Here is a 16,481-nt window from a genome sequence, read left to right on the forward strand (position 1 = left end):
TAATCTGATGGCCGAAAAAAAGACGTGCCAAACTCATGAAGAACCACGTCATTCATTCAATGACGTTCATTTCTCGTCGCGGTATTAATCTCTGTCGTGGCAAGTTTAACACCATGAATTACTAACGGCTTGCACGTCCACTGTTGGTATAGCATGCTCCTCATCTGAGTGCGTTAACAGCTGTACTGCGTTCCAGGTGACCGCAATGTCCATTGGGCTGAAGTCCTGCTTCCCAGCTGGCTACATCACGTCTATCCTTGGCGTAGACTGCTCGGTGCTATGCACCTCGGCTATCACCATTCCAACGCCGGTGTTCAGCTTAGCATTCCTTCCTTTGATCTTCTGGATGCTCGCTTCCCGCGCAGGCATTGGACCGTCTGTGTGTTGTGCTTCGTGGCTCGTACTGGTCCTCAGCCTGCCCTACGGGAGCTCTTTCATCCAAAAGCGCCTCTGGGTGAGCGAACTTCACCACTGTGCATAAAGAACTCACTCTCATTTAGGAATTCGCGTGTAAATAACTGTGCAGGAAATGCACATTTGCGATCTACAATATTTGATGCATGGGAAATTTTCTACATGAGCAACAAAGGAAAACACGTTAACGTGAAAGTTCGGTTTTCCGCGCCTAATAAATGGTAGGCCTTTTGTTCCAGAGTAAAAAACAATAATATCGCAGCAGTATTGCACACAAATCGAATTGTAAGCTGGGTCAAGGGCAGGGTTTCTTCGAAACAAATATGTTAGCAAACAGGATGGTGTTCAAAGGAGAGATTAAAGTAGCCCCATTATAACGTATGCGAGTAGATTAGTAGCCACCCAGACCTTTATTCTGGGGATGGTGGCTGTGCTCCTAATAAAGACGACAGTGTTTCTTGGGCTACCTAAACCCAGAAACTTTAGCCTGTCTGTATGTCTGTCTTTTTTTAGACCTGCTTTGACATTTCTACAGTACATCCCGCATCATGTCATATTGTAATGATCCGTCAACCCTACTTGGCTGGCTACGTGGCTTTAAAACTTTCGAACACACACTAAATCGTCAAACACAGCCAACCACTCAGGGCGATCATCCTCAGCACGAAACACTTCCCGTATATATTGTACGCTTTCAATGAAATTTTCCCTGACAGGCCGGGTATTTATATCCGCATTCCTCTCCGCCATTCTCGTGCTCCATATACTATGAAGGCTGAGGAGCATGATCAAATCGTATGGCACACTGCCCTCATTTTTATCGGGTAGGAACCGAATTCCACGCAGTGTTAGGGGTAAGTCTTTCTTTAACGTACGTTGCAGGACGTCCCAGTGGAACACTGGGTCCAAACTGTCGATGAAGACGCGATTACTAGTTTCCGGCTTTTTGCACAGTCTGCAGTCGGTTGTCCACGGCACAAAAATACCTCTTTCTGCTAACCAACTATCTACGGGAAGGGTTTCACTGTGTAGTTTAAAAAAAAAGGACTTCATTGCAGGCTTCACAGCCATACTTTTCACTCTCCTTCTGTCTGTCTGTCTGTCTGTGACCCGATTCAGCCACCCGGCCAAAATAAAACAATGCCTGCGCAATAGTCTTACATAGTCACAGCTAAATCTACCCGTCCACGTCCGGTGTAATGTCCATAATTGTCAACAGTGTTGAAGAAGAACAACACATTACGGAAATATAAGACAACAAATTATTACAGAAATGATATTTGCAGTGTTCCTTTATAAAAAAAATAATACATGCTTGAATTTTGCGAAATTAAATGCTTCAACTGCAGAAAAGAAATTAACTCCGCCAGCGCCTTCTGTCGCCCGCGCCAGTATAGCTTCTGGCGGCATTTTAAGAAATCAACCGGCAACAGTTACGAAAGGTTCCATTACATAGGTTCCACGTTCTGCTTGCAACGCACGTGGAGTATGGAAACGCTGTTCTATAAACGTTGAAGTAGGGCGCCTCGATTCACGCGCGTCTTCGCCGTACGGCAGCGTTGGCATCGAGACACCCGGCCTGAAGCAGTAGAATGCGGTAAATTTAAAATGATTTAAGCAAACCTTCGGCGTCTGTACCTTGCAAGAAGCGCGACGCAATAGGAACAACATTACAGATGAGCGGGAAAGTGAAGAGAGGCATTCACTTGGCAAAAGGTGATAAGGACTATCGTCTTTTGTCGACATTTGCAACGAAAGGAGCAAATATGCGGCCAATTTTTTTTTCCGAAGCTATTTTTGAAGTGAAAAAAGAAAAAAAAATCTCCAAATAATTGAAGCTGCCAAAATCTCGCGCCTAAATGAAAGCTGTGTAAACATGCCTTCTCTCACCCTATCCTCCAAAGATAACTTTTTAGGCGAAATTCTTCAGTGCCCTGATACGAAGAAGGCCCTAATAACTACGTACCGTCACGTTCTCGCTCCACAGCACGTAAGCAGGCTTAAGTGCACGGAAAATGTTCGAGGGCGTCTTTGGGTGCTCTCGTGTTTCAGACTACTTTCATATTTTCTTAGCTTATGCAGTAGCAACCTGAGTCATAAAAGTCTTCCCTCTTTTCATACAATCAACGTGTTTTATTAATTTTGAGTCGTCGTTGTCAATTTTCAAATCGCAAATGATGCTTGAAGGGTCATTCAACTATTTAAAATTCCGAAAATGGGGCGTTGTCGTGTTATTCTATTTCTCACATATTTCTGTGCTTGCAGAGTACCTATGTTATGTTCCAGAGCTAGCTCTCCGTTGTATCACCCCTCTTGGCTCGCCCTTCCACGAATGTAATGGGTAAAAGATGCTTGAAGGGTCACTCAATTGTTTAAAATTCCGAAAATGGGGCGTTGGCCGTGTTTCTCACATATTTCTGTGCTTGCAAAGTACTTAGGTTATGTTCCGGAGCTAGATCTCGGTTGTAACACCACTCTTGTCTCTCCCTTTACTAAGGCCAAAGCCACCAGTGCCAGGGACGAGCGCCTCAAAATCACTACAGATTTGCTCTCCACGATCCGCGTGGTAAAGATGTACGCCTGGGAAGACGCAATGCAAGAAAACGTGGTGCGTGCACGAGAGAAAGAACTGCACTGGCTGCTCAGAATCAACCTCCTGGACGCGGTTCTTGACGCCGTCTACAGCTCTACCAGCTCAGTGGTGAGTTATGTGGACAGAGAAATCGTAGTGGATCCTTCTCCAACGCCCAAGATCTTTATTCCGACCTCCGTGGCTTCTACCAGCAATCCAGAGCTCACAAACCGCCTTTGTGCGTCTTTCTTAAGCTCATATGTAGGCTTTGTGATACTAGACGCCCTTTAGCTATGGTTTGTAGTATTTTCTTGCCCACAAGCTTCAAGTGCAGCTGCATTTTATTGCATATAACGTCGGTGTTCTTTGCCTCACGCCTCTCATACACATGCAATGCTAATTTGTTCCATTTTAAGGCCATATCAACTGTATATAACTTACAGTTGAAATAATAAATTGGAGTAATGCGCGTTTCACCCAGATGCAGTGTTGGTTCGATGGTTTGAAAAGCCGATATCAATTTTTTATATAAATTGCAATTGACGTAACAAACCGGAGTGATAACAGGAGCTCCACAAGTTTTTGCCATAAGCATCATCCGACTCCAGAAAGAGAACCACTTATGAGCGTGCATGTTTCAGAACGAGGCAGATTGCAGGATTCCATGATTTTTCTAATGTTTGCTTATTTTACGCAATACCAGGCGGCCGAATACAATGTTAAGGTTTCGGTTTTAGTGTTTTAATAGTTACATTTACAAAACCATACAATATAAAGATGTGTTTGCCGTTCCTCGTCCTCTCATCCAATCTTCGCAGGCCCTAACAAACACGGAAAAAAATTTCTCCCTTGGAAACCTAATGTCATCCGCAGTCAATGAAGTTTTTCTATACCCACCCATAACGCCGGAACATTTTTGCAAACGTTGATGGGAAGGTGCCCTGAAAAACGTTTACGCTCTGCGGAATGAACAAATAATTTGTTAGCACCGCTGTATGAATGAGGAAAAAACTGTGTGTTACGCAACATTGAGCTGCCGGGGGGGGGGGGGGGGGGGAGGGTGTCTTATCCGTACACAAGTCCCTGGACGGCCTTCGACCGCCGAGCTCTCTTTGCAGCTTGAAGTGGCATTTGGGAACGGAGCTGGCCAGCCTGCCTTCCCGCTATTCTTACGCTGTGGCCAGGAAGAGATTTAGGAGGATGCTAAGGGAGCAGCCCCAATTATGAGCTAGGGGGTGCAAATTTGCGGGCAGGTGTTCCACTCGTTGGGCTGGGAAGGGAAGTGAAAATCTCTTAATCACTGTGCTGTGAACGCATGCGGTAGTTTTTATGCGGCGATACCTGATAGCTTCTTCATTTGTCAGTTTGTCGTGAGGCCCTTCAATGGTACACCGCGGGAGCCGACTGTGCTGAAGGACGTCCTAGTACATCGGGAAATAGATAGCCCGGTTCGGGTGGTAGGGGATATGCTTCGATGTGGTGTTCCCGGTGGAAAAGCGCAGTCGAGGTCGGCATTAGCCACCTCACTTGAATCGAGAGACGCATGCCTTGGCGTCCAGGTGATGCGGTGGTTGTGAGGAGTGGGAGACGAATCCAGAATGCTTAATGCGCGAAATATAATGGGGCCGGTCGCATTCCCGCCTGAAAGTCCGGAATAGATGGCTTTAAGCGCCACGGTGACTTCATTGGCTGCGCGACATCAGTCATGGGGGTTATGATGACGGTTATATTGTTGCCTCGAAGGTGGACGCTCAAAAGGGCAGAAGATAGCTTGTCGTAATGCTTTCCATCATCGCCGTAGTCGGTTTATTGCGGCTGTATTTGGACCATTTTGGAAAGAGCGCGGATACGCGCTTCTCGGCGGCCGCACTTGTGGACGGCATGATGGGAAAAGTAGCGTCCGGCAGAAGTTAATTGCAGCGCTCCGTGGTGGGTGTTATGCTGCAGTAATAAGTTTAATTTTGACATAACCGATTGCGTTGCGTTGGCCATTATGAATTCCCCCTCTTTGTGTAAGAAATATTGCCGTTAACCTTTATTCACCGATTTTCCTAATGGAGTTGAACACGAGCACCTGGTGTGCTTTATTTTTGGTTTGCTTGCACGGGGTTCATTTTTTGCCATGCTACGCTTCCGGGCATGCGTCGAAATCTACTGCTTCCGGTGTTGACATAAAGAATAGTAACACTTAGTGGGGTGCCCATTCTTAAATGCAAGAACATAATAAATAACACTAGAAATTAGTAGAACCCTGATCGTTAAAAGTAATACTTCCACCGACATATAACACGCACTGCACGAGCTCAACGTAACCAAAGAATTTGGTAAAGAAACAATGCTCAAGTATTAAGTATGTAGAGCTGTTGGTGGAACCATACCTCAATTTTTACGTTCTTAGAGTTCGCAATAAGTTCTTTCGTTTTCAGTGTTAGATTGCCAGTTTATTTCCTGCATGCTGCTTGTGCTACAACTGGTGCTGATCCTCTTATTGCTGTTCCTACGTTGTCAGCATGCACATATAGTCGTCATTTTCACCTGTTAAAACCTGGAATATGTTGTGAAGGTTTTTTTAAACTCCTGCGTCCTGGCTCTATATAGATTCATGTTGGGTATCCTAGTTTCCGCTAGCTGCCATTTTTGCTCTTTAGGATTGACCCTTATTTTGCACCTAACCATGCTATGATAGCCGCTACGAATATTGCCTAGCACCTCCGCGTAGTGCACATTAGCTGGATTGTCACCTAAAATTAAGACAATTTTGTTTTTTGTTTCACCATTGGGTCTTTCTCATCCCCACTTCCTAATCCTTTGTTTGCAGAAGAATGTGTTCATTCGCCTCAAGTCATTCCTCTCCGCTAATCCAACCCGGTGCATCGCCTCGGTTGTTGTGACGTTAGGTCGGCAAAACATAAAGAACTCACTCAAACTCAATCACAATATTTTTTTCTTCACGCTGTACTCAATCAAACTCAGACTCAAAAAGCTCGTCTGTTCTCAAAATCACTCATCACATACTCATTTGTAATCTTACTCACTTGTACTCAAACTCATTTGTGCTCACGAGTATTCATACTCAATATGTACTCATTAGTACTCAATCTGTACTCACGAGTACTCAATCTGTACTCATAAGTACTCATGAATATTCAGTCTGCATTCATGAGTACTCAATTTGTATTACTCATGAATACTCAACTCAATACACATTACCCCCAGGCACACTTAAGTGTCCGCGTAGAAAAACGTCCGTTCGTATCCAGATCACTGTCCGCTTATTCGCAGTTGCTCGATGCTGGCGTTTGTTTTTTGTTGTTCCGGATGCTAGAAACTTCGTTACACAGGGCATTAGTTTCAATGAGGTTCGGTGAATATCAAATCGGCTTGTTTCTTTTGTGTGCGCAGTAATATTCACTTCGTCGGACTTGACCTTGGCAGCGTTTACGGCGTTGCGTTAGTCGCGTCGCTTCCTTCGGTGATTGTGTTCCTTTAGCTCGCTGCGTGCTTGATGCATGCGGGAGCGTAGACGTCCCTTTTGTCCGTTGGCGAGCTGCGGTGTGCAGGAATGGCATAGTTCGGCTCGTTGAGGACGTTGCTTCGATTGAGGTGTGCGTTGCGTATGTTGCGGGAGCCGGTTGGCTTTTCGTCTGGCGTGTGGCGGCGTGGGGTCGTCGTAGGGTGGCGGGGCGGATCGGTCAAAATTGTTGCGGCTCCGTGCTTGCTTTCTCCGTGGTTGCTTCGGAAGTGAAAACGTTGTGCTGGGGAAGCGGGCGTAATTCTTCTCGTCCGTTCGGCCCAGATTCCTTGGCGTCGTAAGCGTCACTTCATCGATGCCTTCGTTCTGGGCGTTCGATGCCTTCGTCTGGATCGGGCTCATTCGTTGCCGTTTTTGCCGTGTCCGTGTCGTCGCCAAGCCCTCGTCTTTTGTCCGTTGTTTAGAGAATGCTGAAATCGCTCTCTCTCCCGTGCAAGCAGGCTCGAAAGCGTTCCGTTCGCCCCAGTCCGCTTGGTCGCGGTGCCGTCCTCTTGTACGAAATGGAGTTTGTCATGTGAGTATCGATCGGAGCAACGGGTGTCGGGGATCTTGTACGTTCCGACTGGGACGTTCCGCAAGCGCTCGCCGTGTCGTTGCTCGTTGACGGACCAACCTGCACGAGTGTAATGTTGTTCGTCCGCTGGACTCGGGTTGGAGCAGCGGGGGCCGGAGAGCTCGTACATTCCGGTAGGGTTGAACCACGTGCCCTGGGTCGTTTGTTACTTCTGGCAAGGTTGGTTTCTGCGGTTGTGACATTCGCTGGACAAGTCCGGATAGCAACAGCGGGAGCGGAGGATGTCGCAAATAGCGGTTTCCTGCGTGTGTGCTGGCTTGGTCGCGTTCCGTGCGCTGTGCATTTCCTTCGCCGTGGTCAGCTCCACCGGTCCAAGTAGGACGTCGTTCGTCACCTCTGGTGCGTTTCGTGTACTGTGCGGCTCATGTTTCCTGGGAAACTCCCGTAACATTGTTGTGCTGTCGTTCAACACGTATTCTCAGTTTCGTGCGCCGTGCATCTTGCTCGTCGTGGCCATATCCACCAATCCTGATGCGATGTCGTTGGTTGCGGGGACCGGGCCCGGGAATGCACGTGCAGAAAATGTACGTACTGGCTGCGTTGCGTTCCCAGCTCTCTGTGTTTCGTTCCTGTACGCCTTGACCGGAAGAGCGGGTGCCAGGCACGTGGTGCTTTCTGGCTCGTCCGCGCTGCCTACGTTGCGCACCTCGTTGCTCGTTTATGGAATGAACTGCGCGCGGGCGATGTAGCTCGTCGATTAGCCCCGTGTCAGAGCAGTGCGTGTTCGTGCCCTCCAGAAATGCACTGAGCTTAGCCTGCGTTTTCGTAATCGTGGCGATTACCTGGGAGAGGTCCGGTGATCGGGCACTGACAGTTTTGCATGCGTCGTGTCGTTCGTGTGCGTGCCGTCGTGCATGCTGCCTGTGCTCGATCTCGTGCAGATCAGGCACCGTGGGAAACGTATGGACGACTCTCGCCAGTTGTCTCAGAAAACTTTCTCGCTCTTCACGCAGCCTCGTCCCCACACACAGCACCGCTCGCAAGTTCCTCTGCCGTAAGTGGTCGTAGGCAGCCTGAAGTATTGTTGGCACATTCGTTCGTTTGGAGAGCTGACGACGTTGCTCGTTGTAGACTAGAAGACGCGAGACGATGTCGTCCTTACGGCCACAGCAGGGCAACCCTCGTAATCGTAGTGCGCTCACGAACTGCTCTTTCTTCGTTGAACATGGGACCTAGCGTTCCGTTGAAGCCAGCAGTGGGTCGACCACCAGTGACGGAGAGTCCGCAGGTGCCCCACGTCTGCGTGCCGCACTCTCGTAGTCGTGGCGTCTGTTCGTCCGTTCGTCCCCACGTGGCCTGAAATCCTGATCCTGGCGACTGCCCCATGTTAGCGTTGTCCACTGCCGACTTTCGACTGCCCCATATTAGCTAGGTCGTGGCTCGAATGAAAGGCTAAACAAGAAAAATTTAAAATGTTTAACTAATTAGACATACTGAGGTTACATATACATCAGGACAGAGGAGCACGTGAAGAAAACGTCTTACACGGTGTACTGTCGTAGGGCGACGCACTGCGCGAAGGCGCGTTCACGGCAGAGAGCGAAACAGAACGTAAGCACTCGCGTTGCGTCTGGCGTCTCCTCGTGTTCGCAGGAATAAAGCACAGGAGTCTGGGGCGCGTCATGCTCTCGTTGGAATCGGGGCTTCTCGGCGCTGCCGTGGCCGTAAATTGCGGTTTTTTGCGTGTCTTCTGGCAGCAGCTTTTCTCGTCCGTTTTCGTTTCTCGGTGCGCTGAAATTCTCCGAATGAACGGAGCTTACTGACAGTACTCACTTCTACTCAATCTGTACTCACCTGCTTAGTTATAACTAAGCTTGCAACTCGTCACGCGCTGATTGCAAATGCAAGGTGTTGAAATGCAATGTGTGTATCAGCTCAGCTATGACTTTACGTTCACAACTTGGGCGGCTTTCTTATCGCGCCGGTCTTTCTGTCACACTTAGGTTGTTTTATTACGAAAACGGAAGGGGCGACACTGCAAGCTAGCTCGCGCTACGCAGCGCCAGGTTTCAAGTTTCACCGGGCAACCGCGACAAGTTCCTCTTTCCTGATGTTCACCTCTTCTTGCCGTGTTCATAACGGGGCGCCTGGAAAGGCATCAGGATGGCACCGCTTCTTCCTTTCCCTCCATCAATTTTGCCAGGGATGCTATCACTGTTCTAGGTAATGAGCTGAGGGCAACAGGCGATGGGATGACTCTCATTGGTCGATGGCGTGGGGTAACCACAGCAAAACAAACAAAAAAGCGGATTTTTCGCCGCCTCATGCCGTCATTTTCCCTACGCTTTCTTTATGCTTTCACGCTGGCGCTCCCGGTGCCAACACGCCAGCGAGGCGGCGCAGCGAAGAGGGGAAAAAATTGCTCTGGCATTTTTTTTTATTCTTACTTTTATGACGTACGGTTACCGTAATATCTCGAAAGTGCGGGTCACGTTTCAATCTCTGCGCGCTCCTCTGTCCATATAAATAATGCACAGTCGACGCCAGTAGCATCTGAAAGCGCGCGACGTTACGCCATGCTTGTGCGGCTACGGTTCCGTGTATATTTCATGTCTTGAAATAAGGGCTCCCGGTGTTCCACGTGTCTTCAAAGCATGCAGAATTCTGTAGCCTGAGACATTAAAAACAAACGTTCCGGTGTGTGTGGTACTGGCGCACAGTCACCGCCAAAAATAGATGGCGTACAAAACATGATTTTAACCTAAACCTTATAGGCCTCACCACATGGATACGTATCTTGAGTAGATTGGTTAGCGATGGCACCGTTTGCAAGAACAAAACAAACTTGGAGCTTACACAAGCCTTTTCACTCCGATACGCATTCAGAGTGGATTAGTTTCGAAGAAGCGCCTTTTTCGAAATCCGTGTTGTAAAAATAAAACTTTGCGCGTTTATGTGCGTGTTTCTTTTTGCATGGGCTACGGACATCTAGGTAACTGTCAATAAGATCCTCTGCTCAAAACGGATGTCTGCCGTAGTCTTCAAAGTGACCAGGTTGCAAAAGGACTGCGCTTTGCTAGCCACCTAAGTTTGCATGCCAAGCATGACGATGTGCTTGATGCGAGAAATGATGCTTTAGAGGAACATGTGCGGCAAAATTTTCGCGAATTAACCATTTCTTACGCGAAAAAGCATAATTGTCAGGGACATCGATAATATTGAGTTATGCAAGCAGGGATGCTTTTAGCCCGTGGAAACGTTTTTGAGGCACGAAACGCCACCTCCTTAGAAAAAACTTTAAGAATCCTTCAATAAATGCATTATCAATGGCCTGTGTGATATCGCGGGCTCTCGGGGGCGCCACTTAGCAGCTGAGCAGTACGGACGTGTTCCACGAGCGCTCTGTCCTTTTTCGCTAATTGCGCCGGTTAATCAACTTCGATTTTAATGAGAGTGCATCGACCGTGTGTGTGAAGTTACGTGGACCATAGGAATACCAAATTCGAAGTAGGGCATTATTTTTTCGACAAACAGAGCCGATTTTGTGGCCCGTGACGAGCACTCGTCACTAAGCCTAACGAACATCCGGCCTCGGCCGTGTTAGGCGATACGCCTAAGACCGCGCTCCACGGAGTCTCGCTTGACAAATTATAGCTATTAACGACCCTGTCGCTAATTGGAAGAGCGGACACTGTCCTAAAATGTCGACCGTTATGAGAATCGAAGACGACGGCGAATAAATATCGCCAGACGAAATATCCAAAGCACTGGGGTGGAAAGTCGCCGGCGAGAAACTCAGGCAAAAAGGCGAAGAAAAGCTAAGCCTATCGCCAAGCTAGCAGGCAGGCCAAGATGGTGCCGAAGCCACCAATGGCGACAGCTGACGTGGCGGAGGCCTCGGGGGCGCCACCGGCGACAGCCCACGTCACCGGAAGACGGGGAGTGTAAACAAGGAGAAGTTGCTGCGGGCCGCCCGCATGCAGAACCTTTCAAAAGAAGACATCAAGATTGTGATGAGACCCTGGGGCGGCCTCCAAGTAGGACAAGTGTCCCGAGTGGAGATCAGCCGAGCCATTGCCTTGGCGGCGCAAGTCGACAGGGCCGAGGCCAAGAACGACGTCGTTTGCAAAAATCGTCACAAGAACATCCTTGTCGTAAGCACACCGAAGAAGGAGAATGCCGACAAGTACGCCCAGGTGGAGCGCATCGTCATCAACGGGACGGTCCACGAATTGAGCACGAATCGGCGCCCCACGGTACAGTCAAGGGATTCATAGGGGGCATCCCGCTAACGGACACCACCCAAGAAATACAAGAGCTGGTGGTCCACGAGCACAACCCGACGGCAGTTCAGGCGAGCCGGATTGGCAAGACCAAGTCCGTCGTCGTCGCCTTCACGGGGCCCAAAGTCCCAAACTACGTCCGCTACGGGAACCTGCTGATGGAGTGCTCGTTATCCGCAAGCAGATAGACGTCTGCTGCCAGTGCGGCCGCGTCGGTCATCGCATGGACGTGTGCCCCAGTCTCCAAAACCGCATCTGCCGGGGATGCGGTATCGCCAACCCGGACACAGAGCACACCTGCATCCCCACGTGCGACCTGTGCGGCGCCAAGCACCTCACCGCCGACCGAGCCTGCAAGGCACGGTTCAAGACACCGTACGTTATAGGACGCTGGCGCTGGGAGCGCCGCCGGGCGGAAGACGAAGAGAACCCAAGAAACAGAGGTCCTACAGGGTGACCCCAACGTAGCAGCTCTTCGCGGAGCCGCTCGAGAACACCAACTCGCAAGGGCGAACACCAGAGCCGAAAACGGTCCCGGTCCGGGACTCCCCAAAGGGGCTGGCCGGACGCCATTGGCCGGCTCCCGGTGCCGCCGCTGGGAGACGGTGGCGAGAGGAGGCAGCCGGAGCAGGAGCGGGTGACGGCAAGAGTCCCGTTCGAGATCCAGGTCCAGGTCGAGAGCCCGGGGCGGGTCAAGTCGACGGAGGAACGCCGTGAAAAATTTGGGCTGGACCGACAGGTCTCCCGTCGCTCTCGCTAACGAGAGGGAGTTTCCTCCTTTCAAGCCCCCCCCCCCCCCTCCCTGTCGGAAAACCCCGCGTTTTCCAGCATTACGAGAGCGATGGAATACGCCGGAAATAACGGAATACACTGGAAAACGCCGAGCCGGACGACAGCAACGCGGGGACCGCATTTTCCAGCGTTAGTAGAGCGATGGAATACGCCGGAAAGAACGGAAAGCGCTGGAAAACGCCGCGCTGGAAGACATCAACGCGGGGAGGTTGCTGGAAAGCATCGAATAACACGGGGACGTTGCAATTGGAGACTGGGATTCAGATAGGGCGAACGGGTCAGTACGTTCTCACGGCGCCACCGCTTGGCTGGACACAGCAATGCCTCGCGCCGGTTACGTGGTCGACTGGTTGTAATCCAGCGCCGCGATCGACGCAGGTGCTCCGAAACTTGGCGTTTGCGGCCCGTGCGGTGCCACAAAATCCCACTTTTTTAGCCTGCGCTTCGCGGAAACAATGCTCCGTACGAGCGACGATCATGTCGTTCAATTGCATTGCAAGCGTCTGTCATAATGAAAGTTTGTTGTATTGCTGCCATTAGCATTCCGGTCGTGTTTGAAAAAACCTTTGCTACAAATTTACAGTTAATAGTTCAACTTATCGCAGATCAGGGTAATGTTGGAACATCTAAGCGTAGCCCGCTAACCAAACTAATGGATAAATAAAGCCTTTCACAAATTCCTGGGGTTGTTTGAGTGAGTCGCAATTGCATATATTGTACCTTGGACAACCTTTGATGAAAGAATCAGGCAATAAGGGTAGCCCGTTGGCAAAACGGACGCATAAAGCGCAAGCTAGACTTGCTTTTTGAGGACGTGGTGTAATTATTGCAGTTCACATTGTGACATGTATTTTTGGGCCTTTTAGAGTCCCATTGTCTCCATCTGCGTGCTGTTGTATTATTTTTTTTAGCGAGCAACCTGTTTATTTTAACGCGAACCATGTGTCCAATCAAGCTTAAATAGTGAAAACAGGATTTTAAAACCAGCTAACCAGTCGCCGCTACCGGTGTTAAAAAAAAGAAATGGTGCCAGTGAACCCATTACAATATCAAGATGTGTTAAAAAAGAAGAAATGTAGAAAGAAAGAAAACGCCCGCCTTCGCTCCCGCAGGGCCGCTCGGAAGAAAGTCCGGGGATGCACCGTCACTGACGAAAACCTGTCGCGCGACAGCACTCGCGGGGCGGGGGAGCCCACACTACGGAGAATCGACAGGGGTGCGGAGGGGTCACGGCGCGGAACCAGCTCTCGTGATCGGCCGGGGAGCACTTCGTTCCTCCCTGCTTTTCGTCTTTCGGTCAAAATTCGTAGGTGGCTGCGTGGCTGAGTGGCCCGTCCACATTTCATATCGGCTCTGTGCCTAGTTGAAGTTACGCGTAACTTTTTTGTAAAAACGTGCATCTTATGTCTCCCGGGAGTGTCAGCAGCAACATGTGAAGCTACGAAAGCTGTGGTAGAAGCAAGAACAGTGGTCCGGATTCCAAGCATCTCGAAGTGACGACTCCACTAGCGACGACACACCGTGGTGCTTGGGATTATTGGCACTTTGATGCGAGTGGATACGACGACTCTCGAAGGCAGCGTGATTTGGAATACGTGCGATGTGCTTCGACGATCGACTGAAATTGCAAAGACCCCTGCATGACTTGGGCAGGTATCGTGCGCGCGTACTCTTCGTGAACTTCTGCACCCCGGAGACGTGCGCTTTTCGTCACAGGATACCCTGCCAGGCCTTCCTGTACGAATGCATTGTCAACGGATCAAGGTTCACCAAGGCAAGGAATCCAGCTAAGGATTGACTTTCTATTTTAATTCTCACGTTTTGCTGTTAAAATAAAAGAGGTTCAAGAAATATGTGTTTACTTGTGTTTTAATGGCCTTAAAAAAATATAAGGAACGAATTTTCGAACGGTTACTGTCGATGCTCGTTAAATATTTTTTTTTATCCGGGAGAATAAATTTGCTTTTATGAACAGATTGAGCGCTACTGACGGAACGCGATGATGAAATAATGCATTCAGCAGGGCGAAATCAGCTGAAAAGTGCCGAAATGAGTCTAGCTAAATTTTGTAGCGCTACTTAGGTTTCCCCGAAGGAAGGAATTCTGTATTTCTTGTTAACAGCCATGCGGGTTTGTAATTACACGGCTATTATTGACGCTGGAGACGGCGTGGTCTCCGGCGTGTTCCTGCGTCACGTGCCAGCCGCGCGCCGGATCCACGCGTTTCCGCGTCCGGCGTGTTCCACCGCCCAGGGTCCGGTGCGCTCCAGCGTTTCCGCGTCCGGCGTATTTCAGCGTTAGGTAGTCCCATAATCAGGCATTCGCTGGAAGTGGACCTCCAGCGCCGCTGGGTTTTCTGATAGGGCTCCGCTCCCCCCGCAACCATGAATCAAAACACCGAGACTCGAAAAGAGTGCGGTGAGTGGGCAAAACTCAAAAAGCTCATAGAAAAGCAAACCATTCAGATCCAATTGCAGAACATGCAAATCAGGGCACTGATGGAGAAAATTGATGCGCTAGCTAGCGGAAGGGCCGCGGCTCGGGCAGTCAAACCAAACGAAGCGTCCGGGGACGCTAACGCAAAGCGCAAAGTGCAACGAAGGGACCCACCCTTGTCTAGTATCGCGCGAAGAGAGGCGAGCCTGTCCATGTCGGCGCAGCCGACCGAAGAGGAGATGGACGCCGAAACCTCGAGGCGCCAGGACACGGTGACGCCACAGTCTAGTCAGAAACAGCAACCGCCGCAAGGGGGCGACATGGCAGCGATCCTAGCGGCCATCAATCAAATTACGAAACAGTACGGTGTCATTCGAGCCGAACTGCAAGCTATGGAAACCCAGGTGAAGGCATGTCAATCAAGCATGAGCGGCAAGCCGCGTAGATGGCGGAAATGACATCGAAGAGCCGATTTGCGGCCTTGATAAATGGTCGCGCCAATAAAATCAAGGAGACGGCTGCGAGCAGACGTGGCCGCGTACCGACTTCGGACGAAGATGAGCCCATACCGTAAGAAGAGTTCCTGCGGTGGGAAGGAGACCACGTTACTTCACCAATGGAACTGCAGGGGCATCCGCAACAAGGCTGCCTAACTTCAACTACACATTGACGGCATTGACCAGAAGCCGGACGTGATTGCGTTACAGGAGACGCACGGCAGCCCCAGACTACCGGGATACGTGTCCTACACGGACCCGACGGAAGGGGGCACGGCGATCCTGGTGCGCAACAATGTGGCAGCAACCCAGCACCTCACGGCGCAAGAGGGCTGCGAGCACACCCTGGTCGAGATCCACACGAGAAACATCGGAAGCAGCGGAAACCTGTTCGTGATGAGCGCGTACTGACGACCGTCACGCAGGAAGTACGACTTTGACAAGATGGTGAGCCAGGCGAAGTAGTTGGCGCGGATCAGGCCGCTCCTTATCCTCGGCGACTTCAACACCCCGCACACCACATGGGGCTACAAATTTCAGTCCAAACGCGGAAAGGCCCTCGCGAAGGCGATGGAATACCAGGAAATGGCACTCCTCAACGAGCCGGGCGTTGCGACTTGAAGGGGTAACAGCGCGAGCCGCGACACCGTACCGGATCTGTCATGGCTGGCGGGGTCCTTAGACGCTACCTAGCGCAATGAGGAAATCGACCTCGGATCAAATCACAACATCCTGAGCGTAACAATCAACGGACCCAGTATCCGGGTGGCCCTCGTTAAGGCCGGAATCACCGACTGGGACCGCATGCGCAAGTGGACGGAAAAAGCGGAGGAGACTCCCGAGGAAGAAGCGGAGGACGCCAGCCAAAGGACGCACACGGAGTCGGTGAAAGAGCAAAAAGCTGCGCTCGATAAGTTCACGCAGGAAATGACCACAACGCCACCGACACCGTTCGTCGATGCCACGCTCGCCCACATGTAGGCGGCGCGACACTCCCTCACGCGGAGGTGGAAACGCCAGAGACGCAACAAGAAGCTGGTCAAACGCATAGCGCTGCTCAACAAGTAAATCTCCGAATACGCCGCCAAGCTGTACCGCGAAAATTGGATGAGCACCTGCGACGGACGCCAGGGCAAGCTGCCGGCCCGAAGGACCTGGTGCCTGCTCAGACCCTTGATCGACCCGCTAAGCAGCAAGTCTGCAACCAATCGCAACCTCACCAAGGTGTTTAACGTCTACGGAGGAGACGGTCAGAGACTCATCGCGGACCCCAAAGCAAAGTATCTGAAGACAGAAAAGGGACAGTTCCCGATACCTGAGGAGTATGGGGGACCGGAAAATGCGGATATGGACGAGCCCTTCATCATCAGGGAGCTGCTAGCGGCAATTTACGAAAGCAACAAGAACAGCGCGCCCGGCACGGACGCCATAACCTACAAAT

General features: G+C 50.5%; 1 protein-coding gene across 1 annotated transcript in view; it reads left to right on the forward strand.

Annotated features, from left to right (window-relative positions):
• The first annotated feature begins 205 nt into the window (after window positions 1–205).
• LOC144158267 (ATP-binding cassette sub-family C member 3-like) overlaps window positions 206–16,481 on the forward strand; it is a 93,026-nt gene continuing 76,750 nt past the window's right edge. Inside the window, exons 1-2 of the mRNA XM_077689036.1 lie at window positions 206–454; window positions 2,912–3,115. Coding sequence (XP_077545162.1) covers window positions 206–454; window positions 2,912–3,115 — 453 coding nt within the window. The remainder of the gene's footprint in view (window positions 455–2,911; window positions 3,116–16,481) is intronic.

This window comes from Haemaphysalis longicornis, unplaced genomic scaffold (genome assembly GCF_048455015.1).
Source record: "Haemaphysalis longicornis isolate Haplotype H1 unplaced genomic scaffold, Haemaphysalis longicornis Haplotype H1 scaffold_10, whole genome shotgun sequence".
NCBI classification, from domain to species: domain Eukaryota; kingdom Metazoa; phylum Arthropoda; class Arachnida; order Ixodida; family Ixodidae; genus Haemaphysalis; species Haemaphysalis longicornis.